The sequence below is a fragment of the Haematobia irritans genome, chromosome 2 (genome assembly GCF_050003625.1).
Source record: "Haematobia irritans isolate KBUSLIRL chromosome 2, ASM5000362v1, whole genome shotgun sequence".
Lineage (NCBI taxonomy): Eukaryota > Metazoa > Arthropoda > Insecta > Diptera > Muscidae > Haematobia > Haematobia irritans.
Window position 1 is genome coordinate 73,433,490 of NC_134398.1, and position 17,377 is coordinate 73,450,866.

The following is a 17,377-nucleotide window of genomic DNA, read 5'->3' on the forward strand; positions in this document are numbered from 1 at the left end:
AAAATCATATGTGTGAATGCAAACATATATAAATTTACAAATTTCGACTAAACATACATATGTTGTGATATTTTATTCAAAGCGACAGAGAGAGTATAGAGAAGGAAATAGAGATGGAAACCGGGAGAGTTTACGAAAGATATCAACATAACACAGCGAAAGATTCAAAAGAGAACAATTTCTGTGAAACCGCTTGTATGTTGTTTCGGAAAACTGTTTTATGATAAGGCCAAAAATTTGATGTGCTTAAGTCTAAATATTATTTAATTTGAATAAAGAGAATAGACATTCGGAACCAGACATTTGAAAAACAAACAGCATATGTCTTCGCCTTGAGAGCAGCATTTTATGTATGTGTGGACGTGTGTTTTCTTTATCATTTTGGCATTATGGGCACAATTTTTTTCTTGGTTCGTTAAAAGAAATCAGGGGTCTTCATAAAAATAACGAAAGGGCACTATACTCTTTTTAGAGTTGGGACAGTAAAATGAAATAAGGAGGAAATAGTGAAAAATTACACAGTAAAATGTATAAAAACAAAGTTTAGTTCCTCTTTATTAATAAGTAGTCCACGAGGAGTTGACGGACACCTTCAAATATAAAAGCGGGCATTAAGTTCGAGTTTTGCAGCTAAAACAATTTAAAAAGTTTATTTTCTTTAAAATTAATTATTAAAGAAAAATAAAAATCATTTTAGAAAAATAAAAGGCAAGTGAAAATTACGAGTATGTTAGGCAATGAGCACAATCGTCTTAGGGAAAATTCTTCCAAGCATATAATATTTTTGGGCTAAAAATGCTTCCAAACATATAATATGTTCACATAAAACAAACATATTAATGTTTCGGCAGTATCCAATAATATATGTGCTTCCTGCAAAATATGTTTGGAACATATGTTAAAGAAGCGATTTTTTTGAGGGTGTAGCTAAAATATAAAAAAAAATTACTTTCGCATTGGATTTCATAATCACAACAACAAATTTCAATTTAATTTGCACAATTATTTATCTATGCCCGTTAATGGATTAAGTCAATTCTAAATTGCACGATTCATACCAACTAATTTCTAAAAAAGTTACTAAGTTTTAATATTACATATTAAACTAATGACATGTTTATGTTCTATAATAAATTTCTATTACTTTTTTTGTTGCTGTGTATGCACGTGTATGTATTTGTGTTTTATTTTATTTTTTTTTTTTTTGAATGTTTTGTAGGTACAATTACATAATGGTTTTCTGTAGGTTTTGTCTTCTACTAGCATCTCTTAATTCATTCGCTTTAGCAATTAATTTAGTGTCAATTCTTCTAACAAAACTTAATTTAAAATCTCATTAAATTTACTTAATAAATTCTCTTAGGTTTCATCATCTTCGTTCTTTGCTTTGCTTCAAGTAAGAGGCCTTTAATGCCAATTTTAAAATCAAAATGATTTTTTTGTTCAAAAATTTTTAAAAACTTTTTCATACAAATTTTTACGCCCCAAAGAAAAAACTCCCTTGAAGATCTTTGACAAAAAAAAAATCAAAAACACAAACTCAATTGGTAATTATCCCTTTTTTGTGGTTTGTGGGGCGTTGTATGATTTGGATTTTCTTTTATATTTTGCTATTTTCAGTGTAGATACGTCTCTTACGTCTGCCTTGCGTTGTCTTATGAAAACCGAAAAAGTATACAAAGTTTTGTTGTTGATGTGATGTTTCTTGCTAATAAGGATTAACTTATTGCAATACGAGGAGATTATCATCCTTAATATCACGCGTTAGTTAAAAGGATACTGACGAGTATCATGACAATGTGAGCAATAATAAGAGAGGTGGGTGTCTGCAGCAAATGGGCACCCCGGCCGCACTGTAGTATTTCGATTTCCTCCGGATGATAGTTTATGCATTTTTTTGGCCTTCGCCGTTTTTGTGTCTCTTGTGATTGGCGGCGGGTACTACAAGCTCCTGTGGAAAAAGAGAAGAATAATTAATACAAGCTCAAACAATTAAATAATTGAAAATTTGTTCCATTTCGTCTGCAGCTAAGCGTTCCTAATGTCAGATCGTTTTCTGTGGCCTGCTGAATTTATATTCTTATTGACTTTATTTCAACCTGGATCTTCTTTGACGCACTCTCAAACAAAACTGAATATTTTTTTTTCTGGAAATTTTGATGTTTCACCCTAAGCATATTTTTTTAAGGCTCCGAATACACAATTTAATGTGCAAATTAAATAATGTTTAGATTTAAGCAGTTAAAATTTTTGATCAATTAATGCAAGCTCATTTATCATTTAGAACATCATCCTTATATCATCATCATCATACTATTTATGTTCCAACATATTAACATATTAACAATACAAACATATTATACTAGTACAAACATATTATACTAGTTTATGAACATTATATGCTTGCACTTAAAAATAATATGCTAAAAATTTGAGTGCCATACATATAACTTTTACACCGAAACATATGAAACACAGTCCTTTTCGTCCGTTAAGCTCTTAACCTATGCAGGAGATGGTGGAAGTAACATTCTTAGAGAAACATACCCCACATGACAAAAAACGTCGAGAAAAGGAGAAGCGAACAATTTTCGAAATAAAATTACGAACAAATTGTTCGATAAAATTTCGAATACCGAAAATTTCGAATGGTCGTTATAACGAAGTCATTCCGAATATTTTCAAATATGTTGACTCAGAATCAGGACAGCCCATAAAATTTCAAGAGAAATCGTCACTTTTTTCGATAAAAATCGTCATAATCAGCACTTGCATTTTAGAAATCGTCAAAAAATCGGCAATAATAATAATATTGTTATTTGTTAATACTGTACTTGAATTTTATCATAATTAGTAAAAGTTTCTTTGCAACATTCTGAGTAAATCATTCACCCTTATTCCTGAAGTCGCCCTCGCTCTCGCCGTCGCTTTTTGTCGTCTGTCGCTTTTAAGTCGTCTCGTCATTCAATTGGTATTCCTGTGAAATGGCGACGGCGACGACGACGATTACTTTTTGTACCAATTACAATACTCGGTAATAAAAGGCCGACATCACTAGAAAACAATCAGCTGATGTGCAAAAAATTAATTTTAATTTTTTCGGTTTAAAATATTTTTATTTCCGACGCAATTCTATGTCGGAAAATCAAGAAAAATATTTAATTTGACGCGGAAAAATGTGGATATATATATTCAAGGACAGTAAAAGCTTCCAAAACTATAAAAATGGAGACGACGCTGAGACCAATGGCACAAGGATCATCATGAAAGAGAACAATCAGCTGATATACAAAACTGAATTTTAATTATTTGCGTTTAAAAGCTATTTGTTTGTAATCCAATTTTGACTTGGAAAATCAAAATAAATGATAAATTTGACTCGGGAAATCATTTAGATATCTACATTAGGACAATAACAACATCCGGCATATACAATTAGAACGACGTTGACATTATGTACCCAAGGATCATTCAAAGTTCGTGAAGGACACATTTGTTATCTAAGTTTGGTGCTAAATAAAATACATTGGCCTTGAAGGGCTTCTATTAAAAATAAATGGAATTGAAAATCAACACTTTTACTTTAATTGTACAGTGTTATTTTCTATGATGTGAATGTGATGACCATAACTGCTATATATACTGATTTTTCCCCCGTTTTTTTGTAATTGTTGAAGATTAGTCATTTTACCTCTTACCAATTTCTATTTTTTAAATTTATGTTTCAATTGTTCGATTAATAAAGTCTAAAAAACTTCTTCAAAAATTAAACACTAAACTCGTCGCTGGTAAATTTAAAGGCGACAAAAAGCGACGATATTGGCGACAAAAAGCGACACCAGGAATACCGAATTTCTTCGATAGCAGAATATATCGACGAACGGAATACCAATTAGTGGCGACTGACGAAAAGCGACAAAAAGCGACGGCGAGGGCGACTTCAGGAATAAGGGCGATTATCAATTTTGGTATTAAAATAACTTTAGTTATTTCATTTTAGGTTATTTTTGGAACTGGATATTCCTTCCAATTAATTATTCTCCAGCTATAATCTAATTTAGTTTTTTGCTTAAAAATTTCTACGTTTGCTTTGGAGTGTGGAAGTATCATGATTATTTGTACGAATTTTGACAAAACTCGAAAAGCCAAAGTACCCCATGTTTTGTTTCCGAATTTTCCCCCAAGATTTTCAAATTTATTTTAATATTTTAAAAAATTTCTTCAAAATGTAAAAACTTTAACTCCCTAAATTATGTTTCTAATGAGCGGAGTTAATATCGTTAAAATCGGAAAAAAATCGGAATTGTCCATTTTGTGAGTAAAAAATCGTCAAAATGCCGATAAATCGGCAAAATTGGCAGTCCTGCTCAAAATCTTCCCTTGAGTCGATCAAGGGGAGATGAACGTCCTTGGTGTGCGTTCATCCGTCTGTCCATGTATATGTTGAAATTGGGTACAGGGTGTTTTTTCGCACAAGGACGAACGCTATTAATTTTGGAAAACTCAGATCAAATTTAGATATAGCTCCCATATATGCAGGAAAAAAATGTAACCCTCTATTTCACTAAAGTCAATTTAACTTTATTTTATTTTATTATATATTTTTTTTGTGGAATTATTATGTTTGGAGAATGTTCCCTTTATTCTAATAATTTTTTGCCTACATTACTTAAATGAACTAATAAAGAGGGAAAACTACACGCAAATGAAACATAAAGATAGTTCAGAATTTCTTAAAATTTATAATTTTTTTCTTGCAGTCTATAGGACTTTGCCCAAATAAATTTGACAAAGTATACATGTTGTTAAGCTTGTAGTTTAGTCAACGTATGGTTTTAAGCTGAAATCACAACAACAAAAATGATTTAAGAACAAACCAACAATAAAAACAAAATAAATTTGTAAATTTAGTACAAATGCTTTCCTTCAAACAACAAAATTTTCTTTAACAAGTGAAAAATATTAAATACACAGAAAAAAATTTCACGAGAATTTTTCCAATTAAAATCTTAATTGAGTTTTAAAAAATATTCAATTATAATTTTAATTGATTCAAAAATTTTTTTAATTGAAACAAAATTCAATCGCACAAATTAATAGTGTCAATTAATTTTTTAATAGGATCAATTAATTTTGTAATTGGATGAATTAATTTTTAATTGACTCTCAATTAAGTTTTTAATTGATACTCTCATTTCTGTGATTGAAGACATTTCAATTAAAAAATTAATTGGATCAATTAATTTCATGATTGAATTAGAAAAAAAAATATGTCTAATAAATTTTCTTGAATTTGTCGAAAAATATTTACTTATTTTTATAACATCGGCATGATGTCAGCGTTTGTAATACTGTCTAGTTAATATTTTCTAAAAATCATCTAAATTTTCTAAAATTAACCAAAATATTTTTTCCTGGTAGGTTCACTGTTTTTCACTGTATCGTGCGATTTCGACAAATGGGGTCATTTTGCATTTATTTACTAATCGAACCCTCTATTTCGATAAAGCCAAGTTAGTTTTATCTTAGTTTATAGAATTATTATGATGGAGAAAGTTTCCTTTACTCTAATAATTTTTTGCGTTCATTAGTTAAATGGACTAAAAAAACTGGAAAAAATTATACACAAATGAAACATAAAAATTTTTTAAATTCGTACTTCTCACAAAATTTGCAAATTTTACTACAAAAGCGCCCATCTTGAACTTCGTACATTCTTGCAGATTTGAACTACGATTTTTTCCTTCAAACTACAAAATTTTCTTTAACAAGTGAAACAAGAATTAATTATGTCTAATACATTTTCTTGACTTTGTCGAAAAATATTTTCTTATTTTGTAATATCGGCTTGATGTCAGCGTTTGTAATACTGTATAGCTAATTTTTCCTAAAAATAATCAAAATGTTCTAAATTTTTTTCTTCCTGGTGGTTTCATTGATTTTTCAGTGTATTAAAAATTTATTTGATAAACGCGTATGAAACAGCATCTCCATTGTGTTATAATTGTGTTAATATTTAAAAAATATGCTAACATATATTAATATGCACTTTTGGGATTCTCAACCACGGTTGTCGCACTTAGGAGAATTCTACCAATTATACTAGATTTTAAGAAATCTTAGCGTTTTGGTAGATTTTTTTAAATAACCCACACTAACGAACAGGTGCTACAGAAACCAGGATGATTCTTCTATTTGTATTGACACAAACTTTCGAAGTCTATCGTGATAGACTGCATATACATACATATATAATTTAAATATGTAAATTATTGGGACATAGTTCTGAAATGTTTGTAAAAACTCTTTTTCATGCCATAGAATTTAAGCCTTAATAATTTTCATTTTTTAGCCCTTTCTACTGGATGTTGGTAGAAAAAAATCGCAGATTGACTCCAAGTTCTTATTTTTCATTTTGAAGGAAACTTACCAACTATACCGGATTCCTCCATTGGTTCAATGTCCAACTGTTTTGACCCACAAGGACATAGCGTATCAACCACGAGAAGAATTAAGTTACTGTGCGGGATCTTTTGAACACTGAACGGCCGTTCGCAGCCCGAAACATGACAATTCGTTAATTTACCCTGTAATTTAAGAAAAGCAAATGAATGATGATTTGACTCATTCATAAAACTCCACTTTTGATAGTATGCCTCTTACCTTCAAAGGATTATTTTGACCACCTTGATTTAATCGCTCGGGTTGCAGCATATACAAATCAGTGCGTAAATCGCAACGACGAGCATTGGAAGGATCAGGATTGGAGCGTGGTCCAACATGAGGCTTATGCTGTTTAGGTGGAGGTGTGGTATATTCCTGAAAGTTTAGACATATTTAAGGCATAAGAGAATTCGAAAACTTATTTTATATTCTTACAACATCGGCGGTGGTAAAAAGTTCGTCCATTTCTTCATCGACTGGTGAAATGTAATCATCATCAATTGGCTCATATTCGTCAATATACGAGGGTTCTTCCAAATTATCCTCATTGTAGATGTAATCGTCTTGGGGCCAAGCTTTCAGTGGGGTGGGAAGGAAGGCCAACCATGTGCTGGTCAGTGATAACAGATACTTAAAAAACCAAGAGGCAACACGATTCGGTTTTATAATGCCACCACACGCCGTGTAAGGATTGTCCGAGTTCGAGCACACTCCTTGGTAATCGTTTACTGTAACCCTCTTATAAATTCGATCCTGGACCAGAGAGTCCATAATGGTACCGTCAATTTGACCAAAGAATTTTCCTGTGTGTTCAGCGTCTTCGGATATAATAACGAAACCACTGTTGTCCAGAACATAGCAGTCCAGATTATCCGAGGCGCATGTTCGTTTGCAACCAGTCATTCCGGTACACTAAATGAAATGAAATGAAATTCGAAAGTATTGAAATATGGACCAATCTATTTTGATATCCACAATCTTACGGCTGATGTGATATTGATGAAATGCTTGGCTAGTGAGTCATGTTGAAACTGCAAACCGACTACAGCCGCTGGGGCCTTATGACCACGATGTTCAACAAATATGGAGTGCGAAGCCGTTACCAAAGTTCCATTCGTTTTGCCATTATAGCCAGAGCCAAAGGGTACGCTATAAACAAAACTATCCTGTTCGATGCTATGCTGATCTACAGCACGTTTATACCAGGACATATCCATAGCTCTAGCATTTTCTTCGCTAAAATGTCTGTTAGAAAAGAATTATTAATAATGGTTTATAGGAAGTCAAACTCAAAAAAAATCTTTAACTTAATAAAAACGATAAAGACATAAAATGTATATAATATTAACGACAAATTTCTAAACTTTTTTAAGTTAAACAATAGATGAATGTCTGTTTTTCAAACGAATTTTTCATTAGGCTACGGAATATACAATTTTGAGATTTGTGTAGTTTCCTTATGTATCGAGGGTCTTTGGTGTATCGAAACCTATTTTTAATTCAAAAGAAGTATGTGAGCATGTAAGCCGGGTCGAATCTTACACGCAGAGAAGGAATATGATCACCTCAAACATGTTTCAAGAGCAAAATGTTATTTTGTATGGTGACCATGTAACATGTTTGTCACTAAAATGTTATTTTTTCGTCAAATATAACCTGCTTGCAGAAATCAGATACATGATTTCCGAGAAAATAACATGGTTGCGAAAACCATGTTACATGGTCACCACCCAAAAATAACATTTTGCTCTTAAAACATGTTTGAGGTGATCATATTCCTTCTCTGGGTGTAAGTAACTACCACCTTAAATTAAATACAAGAGATTCCTCGGAAAGTCTCTCGTCGTAGCGGATTACTTGCAAATATATAGAATTTCAATTGAATTTTAAAAAACGTACTACCTCAAGAAGATTGGATCAAATGATATATATCCCGACGTTAAATTTAAAATATTTATGTATGGAGAATTCATCAGATTCTAGATTTATAAAAACCATTTTTGTTTGAGTTTTAGAGGAATCTTAAACATTTTGAGTAAGCGTGCAAAAAAATGATTAAATAACGTCATGATTCGAAATCTAAATTCTGTAGAATATTATTCGAACTAAAATCTTGAAATTTTACTTTGTTTAGAGGATGACCAGTGTGCCTTTTATTTCTTTAAGAAGTGAAGAAAGCTTTACCAAAAAATGGACCGTCCCCTGTCAAGGTCTTTGCGGGCCTAATGTACCTCTAGATTTGTAATTTCACACAAATAAGATGAAAACAACGGTTTATAGAAGCCCACGGCCCCAATTCGGGAGGTCGGGGCTATATTAAAACTGATATAGCCCATATTCGATCATGACTCGCCAGCAAACAAAACACGAATCTGTGCCAAATTTTAGGACGATAAGATGATTTTGAAGGTTGTTGCACGATTACAACAGACAGAGAGACGGACAAAGTCTGATTAAGAGTATGTATCGAAGCCGTTATTTTCACAGGAACGGACGAAATAATAATTTTCTATAGTTTTAGTAATATTTTTTCGCAAGGGTGTGAAGTTAAAGTTGTTTTAGCGAAGACACAAATTTTTTTAATTTTCTTTTTTGTTGCGAAAAAGACTTTTTTGCAACAAATTAAATATATTTTGCTTCATGACACATTTTCTGAACGAAAACGCGTGTATACTTAACACAATTTTGAGCAAAAAGTTATTTAGAGTAATATAAATGCAATTCAAAAAAATATGGAAAGATGTATTTTACATTCATTGGACTTTTTCGGGCATTTCTAGGAAGAGTTAAAAAGCAAAAGTGGGTATAGGGCATTAGCTCGGAGATAGGAGAACTCCCCCGCAAAGAGGGCAGAGGCGTAGGTCATCTAGTTAATGAGATAAAGGGGGGCAAATTCATGTAAGTTCTAATAACTATAAAACCTTTCTGGGACATAGTTTTTAAACAAATTTAACTGATTCTATTAGCTTTAAGGGCGTAGAAGACTATTCTGGAGATTCCATGAGCGTAGCTGGGCTTTAAGTCAGAGGGGGGTCAATTATATTTAGGCCAATTTTGTAGGTCGATTTTCGGGCATTTCTAGGAAGAGTTAAAAGGCAAAAGTGGGTATAGCATATTAGCCCCAAGCTAGGAGTATCCTCTCCCCCAAACGCCAGAGGCGTAGGTCATCTAGTTAACGAGATAAAAGGGGGAACATTAATGTATTTTCTAAGAGCTAAATACATTGATGGGTCGCAGTTTTTAAAAAAAAATCAATTGAATCTATTAGCTTTAAGGGTGTAGAAGACTATTCTGGAGATTCCATGAGCGTAGCTGGGCTTTAAGTCTGAGGGGAGTCAATTATATTTAGGCCAATTTTGTGGGTCGATTTTCGGGCATTTCTAGGAAGTGTTAAAAGGCAAAAGTGGGTATAGCATATTAGCCCCGAGCTAGGAGAATCCTCTCCCCCAAACGCCCAAATGCTATAATTATACCTCCGTCCTTGTTTTGCACATTGGATATATTGAAATGTTACAAAACAAAAAAGGGCGGCATGGTGCTCTATATTGCCATCCTTGTCTTTTACGCTTAAAATTATATTATGGTGTTTTCTTTTCTGAAAAAAGTGCTTTGCCGTCATTTTGTATGTACATAATGCGCATCATTTCAGCGGGCAGAAAAGAATTCAAAGAAGGAAACAGGGCAATCACAGCACTCTCGTTTGTTGGCAGTGCTGAAAATGCCCGTAATTTGTCTCTATGCGTGGCACTATTTTCACTACAGAATTCGAAGCCTTTTCGCACTTTTGCCTGTTTTTTTTAGAAAAGAACCTAAAAAGTACATTTTCCGGGCAAAATGCAAAAAAGTGCACATTTTTTACAAGAAAAGAAAACGCCATTAAACTTCACGCAGTATCAAAAGCGCGCAATTTTAATAATCTTCTTCTTACTTGGCATCTACACCGTGTATGAACTCTAGTGACAATAGTTCTGTTCGCGAACATTGTTAGCAAAAATGATCGGGTAGAAATATGAAGCTTTCAACAATATATATATAAAATTTTCAAAATAAATGATTCAAGGATAATAATATATAGATTCGATAAAATCATGACTAAGCGAACACGAATATTATTGGTACACATATGAAAACTTTGTTAAAAAAATTTGCCGCTATAGAGTACTGAAAAAATATTTTAGCGCTCCTTGACTTTTCTCCGTTCACAGATGAGGTACGCCCATGGGGCTTTCACTGGGGGATGCTCCAAGGGTGTCGTGGGGTGTAAATAGGTGAAAATCGGTGTTGAAAATAGTTGAAATAGTAACAGAAAGTACTTTTACCCCCTTGACTTTTCTCTTCTCACAGATGAGATACGCCCATGGGGCTTTCACTGGGGGATGCTCCAAGCGTGAAGCTACCTACGTATACCCACTTTAGTTCGTTGTTGTGGGTTGTAAATAGGTGAAAATCCATATCGAAATTTTTGATAAAATTACTTAGTCCCCTTTTAAAATTGAAATAAGCTACGTTTATATAACGGTAGCTTTCTTCTCAATCTGGGCTTTCTATTTATTTCAAAATTTAAAAGAAATTGTATCCATAATGCGTTCAAAAACGGACATAAAAGTAGATTTGAACCCCCCTGATTTCTTCTCACACAGATGACCTACGCCCATGGGATTTTCAGTGGGGTACGCTCCACAGTTGGGGTTACAAATGTGTACCCCCTGTGGTTCGTTCTCGTCTATCGGAAATAGCCAAAAAGAGGCTTGAACAGTTTAGGCATATAATTGGGTTTTAACTCACTCTATTTTAAAGTCGTAAATATAAAATAATTAACAAAATTTGTTCATATTTGATTGCATTTCGTCTATCAGTAACAAATCACGACGAAATTTGGTTGATTTTTTGTGAATTTTCGTTGAAAAGTTAAAATTTTAAAATTGACCCCCCCTCAGACTTAAAACCCAGCTACGCTCATGGAATCTCCAGAATAGTCTTCCACACCCTTAAAGCTAATAGAATCAATTAAAATTTTGTAAAAACTATGCCCCAGCAATGATTTTTAGCTCTTAGAAAATACATTAATGTCCCCCCTTTTATCTCGTTAACTAGATGACCTACGCCTCTGGCGTTTGGGGGAGAGGATACTCCTAGCTTGGGGCTAATATGCTATACCCACTTTTGCCTTTTAACTCTTCCTAGAAATGCCCGAAAATCGACCTACAAAATTGGCCTAAATATAATTTACCCCCCTCTGACTTAAAGCCCAGCTACGCTCATGGAATCTCCAGAATAGTCTTCTACGCCCTTAAAGCTAATAGAATCAGTTAAATTTGTTTAAAAACTATGTCCCAGAAAGGTTTTATAGTTATTAGAACTTACATGAATTTGCCCCCCTTTATCTCATTAACTAGATGACCCACGGCTCTGCCCTCTTTGCGGGGGAGTTCTCCTATCTCCGAGCTAATGCCCTATACCCACTTTTGCTTTTTAACTCTTCCTAGAAATGCCCGAAAAAGTCCAATGAATGTAAAATAGATCTTTCCATATTTTTTTGAATTGCATTTATATTACTCTAAATAACTTTTTGCTCAAAATTGTGTTAAGTATACACGCGTTTTCGTTCAGAAAATGTGTCATGAAGCAAAATATATTTAATTTGTTGCAAAAAAGTCTTAAATTCGCAACAAAAAAGAAAATTAAAAAATTAAAGTGGTTTGTGTCTTCGCTAAAACAACTTTAGAAAACAACGTTAACTTCACACCCTTTTTTTTCGCTATACGAGGTTCTATACAAATGAAAAGAAAAAAAATAGTAATGTTTAGGTACTCACGGTTCTGGGGAATCATCTGCTGGTTTTATATGATCAATCCATCTTAAAAGTCCAGAACGTGTTGCTACAAATGATGTGGTCACCACAAATTTTTGATATCCTTGCCTGTAAGACATGAACAGAATTTGCATTAGTGTTGGTCCAATATAAAATATGGCATGCCAAGCGATTATCTTAATGAATGAACTCCGAAAACTCCATGAAATGAAGCTTCACAAGATATGAACAACATTTCCATTAGTATGTACCCATTACGTTGGGTGAACACTTGTTTAGGTATATTTCCTATGGGAAGATCAAAATACGCGACGAAATACCATGAGGGTTAGCGGCATCTCGCCGAATTAAAATATAATCTAATTCGTTGTAGGAAAATGGGATAGTGTTGCCATTGCTTACCAATTTTTGAAGACATTGTTCGTTGTCCTGGCAACGTGAAAATTCATTTATCTCTAAATAACTCAACATATAATAAGACATTACATATTTTTATTCGATTTCAATGTTGTATATCAAGATATATTTAGGAAGGTATTTTCAAGCTATCAGGTGATTACAAGTTTTTCATTTGAGCAGCATTGCCATATAGGCGTAGGTATTTGCCATATAGGCGTAGCTAAAGGGGTTTTACGGGTTTGTCATCTCCCCCTACCAAATACCATGCAGTATTTCTTTTAACTATGTTTATATATCATTGAATTAAATATTCTGGTTTCTTCCCATCTACTAGATTTTTTTTTTTTCAATATGGCGACTGACATTTTTGTTTTTGCAATACTAAAACTACCTTACTAAATCTGCCTTGGTTGTATATTAAAAAATATTGACATTAAAATCATTCCGAAAAAACAAAGTTGGAGCTTTTTACCGACAAGCTTATTATATTTGACCGTCGCGTAAAAATGTTTCGCTTACCGCCTATCGCGATGGTTGTGTGTCGGAAATCGATATTTCTATGTGTTACAAACGGAATGACAAACTTCCCAGCAAAAAAAGCGTCGCCAAAAAAGTAGTGAAAATGTTCTTTTTGTATCCGGAAGTGGTGCCAAATTGACGCAGAAGCGATGAATTTAACATGGGCTTATCATAGGACGGATGTCCACCATTTCAACAGCCGCTGCACTGAATTTGCATCACTTCTTAAGGTGTGAGGCGAATTCAGTGTTTTGGATGTGAATTAAGAAATTTTGTGATATTTTGACAAATAAATAATTTTCAAAATTTTTTATGACTTAATGCATTATAACGCTCTTGAGTTCAAAATTAGCGAAATCAAAATTCGTAATAGAAGAACGACTTATTCAAATTTGGAATAATCGAAAATTTCTACAAAACTCAAATAGTCTACACTGAAAAAAGAACTGTGAACCCACCAGAAAGAAAATCTTTGATTAATTTTAGAAGTTGATTAATTTTAGCTTAGGGACCAATGTTTTTCTACATTATCTGCCACTATTTACATATGTAAATATTTTGTATCCTTTATTATTTTTAACTTCATAACCGCTTTTTATGTTTTAGCTACAGAAAAAATATTGTTGTTTTTGAACATTATCTGTTCGACATTATTGAAATCGGTTCAGAGTTAGATATAGCTCCCATATATATCTTTCGCCCGATATACACCCATATTACCACAGACGCCAAAGTTTTGCTCCGATCTACGTGAAATTTTGCACAGGGAGTAGAATTATTATACTTACTATGCATGCCAAATTTGAAATCGGTTCAGATTTAGATATAGTTCCCACATATATATCTTTCGCATGATTTATACAGATATGACCACAGAAGCTTAAATTTTACTCCGATTTGCGTGAAATTTTGCACAGGGTGTAGACTTAAAATTCTTTCTATGCATGCCAAAATCGGTTCAGATTTAGATATAGCTCCCATGTACACCTTTAGTCCGATTTATACACATATGACCACAGAGGCCAAATTTTACTCCGATTTACATGAGAATGAAGTGGGGGAATATCATATGGCAAACGACGGTAAACTATCTGAATTACCCCACTTTAATGAAGCTCCGTTAGTGCTACGTTAGCTAACGAACTTTTGAACCGCATTATGAACATATCTGTCATCTTGCGTATATATTCCGTATGCCAGTTAGGAGCTTAACTGCTGAAAAAATTTCAGTTAAAGTTGATCGGAGAGAAGATATTTGCAATTTAATAATCTGTTAACTGGCAATTAAAGCCTAACGGAGCTACATGAAAATGGCCGTTAGACGGGTAGCAATTTTTGCCTCGTAAAAAGGGATTTAAATTGGATAAAAATCCTTAATGGAGCGAAAACGTGAAATTTTTCGTGAATCTTGTTTTAACGGATCTAAACCAATTACAAAAAAACAGATTGAGCATTGCACCCAGAGAAGGAATATGATCACCTCAACCATGTTTTAAGAGCAAAATGTTATTTTTGGGTGGTGACCATGTAACATGGTTTTCGCAACCATGTTATCTTCTCGGAAATCATGTATCTGATTCCGGCAAGCAGGTTATATTTGACGAGAAAATAACATTTTAGTGACAAACATGTTACATGGTCACCATACAAAAATAACATGTTGCTCTTGAAACATGTTTGAGGTGATCATATTCCTTCTCTGCGTGTGTAGACACATTATCGGTGCACCTATACAATCGTTAGCTATTTCTTTTATGCCTGAAGCCACCGTGGTGCAATGGTTAGCATGCCCGCCTTGCATACACAAGGTCGTGGGTTCGATTCCTGCTTCGACCGAACACCAAAAAGTTTTTCAACGGTGGATAGTAATGCTGGTGACATTTCTGAGTATTTCAAAGCTTCTCTAAGTGGTTTCACTGCAATTTGGAACGCCGTTCGGACTCGGCTATAAAAAGGAGGTCCCTTGTCATTGATCTTAACATGGACTCGGGCAGCACTCAGTGATAAGAGAGAAGTTCACCAATGTGGTATCACAATGGACTGAATAGTCTAAGTGAGCCTGATACATCGGGCTGCCACCTAACCTAACCTAACCTAAGGTGATAGAGGATATTCAGAAGTAAAAACCGCTTGCTATGTTATATGTGCTACCATGGTGAGAAAAAAAGGAAACGTCTCACAAGGCAAAAATGTGGACAATGTAAAAAACCAGTCTGTGTGGAGCACAGCTAGGTGCATACCAAATGCTACAGTTGCAAAAAAAATAAATATTTTAAGTTTTTATTTCCTCTTCTTTTATTTGTATTATTTTCATATGAAATAATTCAAAACAAATCAACTAAAAGTATCCTAAACCACAATATTTACATTTGTAAATAGTGGCAGATTTTTAGAAAAATACAAAAATGTATTAAAAAATTGCTATATTGTAAAAAAAATATTGTTAAATTTGTACATATTATGTACAGCACCAAAAATTAGCCACTGAGTCCAAGTTTCATAAAAATCGTATAAATATTGTTGAAATGGCAAGAGTGTCAACAATGAAATATTTACATTTGTATATAGTGCCAAAGCTAAGGTTAATAAATCATAAAGATTTATTAAAATCATAAAGATTTATTAAATTTTCGTTAATATAACGAAGACTTATCTACCGGTATATAATACATACATTTCTTGTAAACCCGCATTCATTTCGAAAAAAAAAAAATATCAAGACCACATATCGCGATATACAATTACATATTCCACTTCAAAATAGACATCTTTGCAAATAAGGAAATGTTTTTGAAGTCTGCTAGAAAACTTTCTTTTCACTTAGTAATATGCTTTGAAATTTGATCTCATAGCTGAAATTTATTTTACAAAGTGAAAGTTTTTTTTTATTATTTTGAAAAACTCAAGTCGAGTTAAAAAACTTTGCCATTAGAGTTTGACGATTTGTCATTAAAAAATTAAAAATCTTATTTCCAAATTAAAAAAAAAAAAAATTAATCTTTCCAATTAAAATTTACTTTTCAATTTAATGTGTAATGCCGTTTAAAGAAAACAACCAACATTAATTGCAAAAGTCTCATGTTCCATTTGATACCAACGATACAATTTTTGGGTAAAACAAATATATTCCATAAATTGTCGTAGAATTTGGAAATGGTAAAATTTGCAATGTACACCAAAAGAAAACGAAATTTTGAATTGGTGTGCAGGAACGAAATTTCAGACAAATAAAATTCTACTTTTTTGTAAAGTATTTTCGTTACGAATACATAAACCCGAATTTATGGCAAGCGATGAAATGATTGTCTCAAATATTTTTTATGTCCGTATAAAAAAAATTTCGTTCTTCAGAAATGAAAACTGTTCTTTCAGTGTATAGTACTGCATTACAATAGTAACTCAATGCAGTAAGATGTCCCAGAAAAAAACAGCTATAAAAGAAATCGACTGTGAGTATAGAGACAATTAATTGCCACCGATTTGATATGGTTTGAGCCTTCTGAGGCAGTAATTTCCTCCGATTTGGTTAAAATCGATTGTGAGATTATAATAAAAATATTTTTATTTACGACTAAAATAAAGTAATAAAAAATTTTTTTGGTACTACAAATTTGAATTTTTCGGAGAAATTAAAAAAAAGCAAATTTTGCTAAATCTGTTTTCGAAATGTTTGAGCCTTCTGAGGCAGTAATTTCCTCCGATTTGGTTAAAATCGACTGTGAGATTATAATAAAAATATTTTTATTTACGACTAAAATAAATAAAAAAATTTTTTGATACTAAGAATTTGAATTTTTCGGAGAAATTAAAAAAAAAATGCTAAACATGTTTTCGAAATGTTTTCATTTTCTACGTGTAAACATCACGATATATGAAGAACATTTCATTAAAATTACAATGTTTTTACGAAGAATAGTCAATCGAGAAGATTTCGTAGAAATAAGGAAGATAATTCTTTCTGAGCTTTCTGTATAAAAGTGTTCGGAATTAAGTTCGAGTTCAGCCGCTAAAATCGAGAACAAATCAGTAAAAACAATATAAAATTATACCTCTTTCATGCCAATTTTAGTAAAATTTGATGGGGAATGAAAAATTGGCGATTTTAGCGGCTAAACTCGAACTTAATACTCACATTAAGGAATGAACAAGTATATACGCCCGTAAGTTCGGCCAGGCCGAATCTTATGTACCCTACACCATGGA

The 17,377-nt window shown here is 32.8% G+C and overlaps 1 protein-coding gene across 1 annotated transcript in view; it reads right to left on the minus strand.

Annotated features, from left to right (window-relative positions):
- Positions 1-1,204: 1,204 nt before the first annotated feature.
- Positions 1,205-17,377, minus strand: part of stol (voltage-dependent calcium channel subunit stolid) — a 286,854-nt gene continuing 270,681 nt past the window's right edge. Inside the window, exons 11-16 of the mRNA XM_075295293.1 lie at positions 12,260-12,364; positions 7,428-7,689; positions 6,880-7,356; positions 6,664-6,819; positions 6,431-6,587; positions 1,205-1,951 (exon numbers count right to left, since the gene is read on the minus strand). Coding sequence (XP_075151408.1) covers positions 1,758-1,951; positions 6,431-6,587; positions 6,664-6,819; positions 6,880-7,356; positions 7,428-7,689; positions 12,260-12,364 — 1,351 coding nt within the window. The 3' untranslated portion in view covers positions 1,205-1,757. The remainder of the gene's footprint in view (positions 1,952-6,430; positions 6,588-6,663; positions 6,820-6,879; positions 7,357-7,427; positions 7,690-12,259; positions 12,365-17,377) is intronic.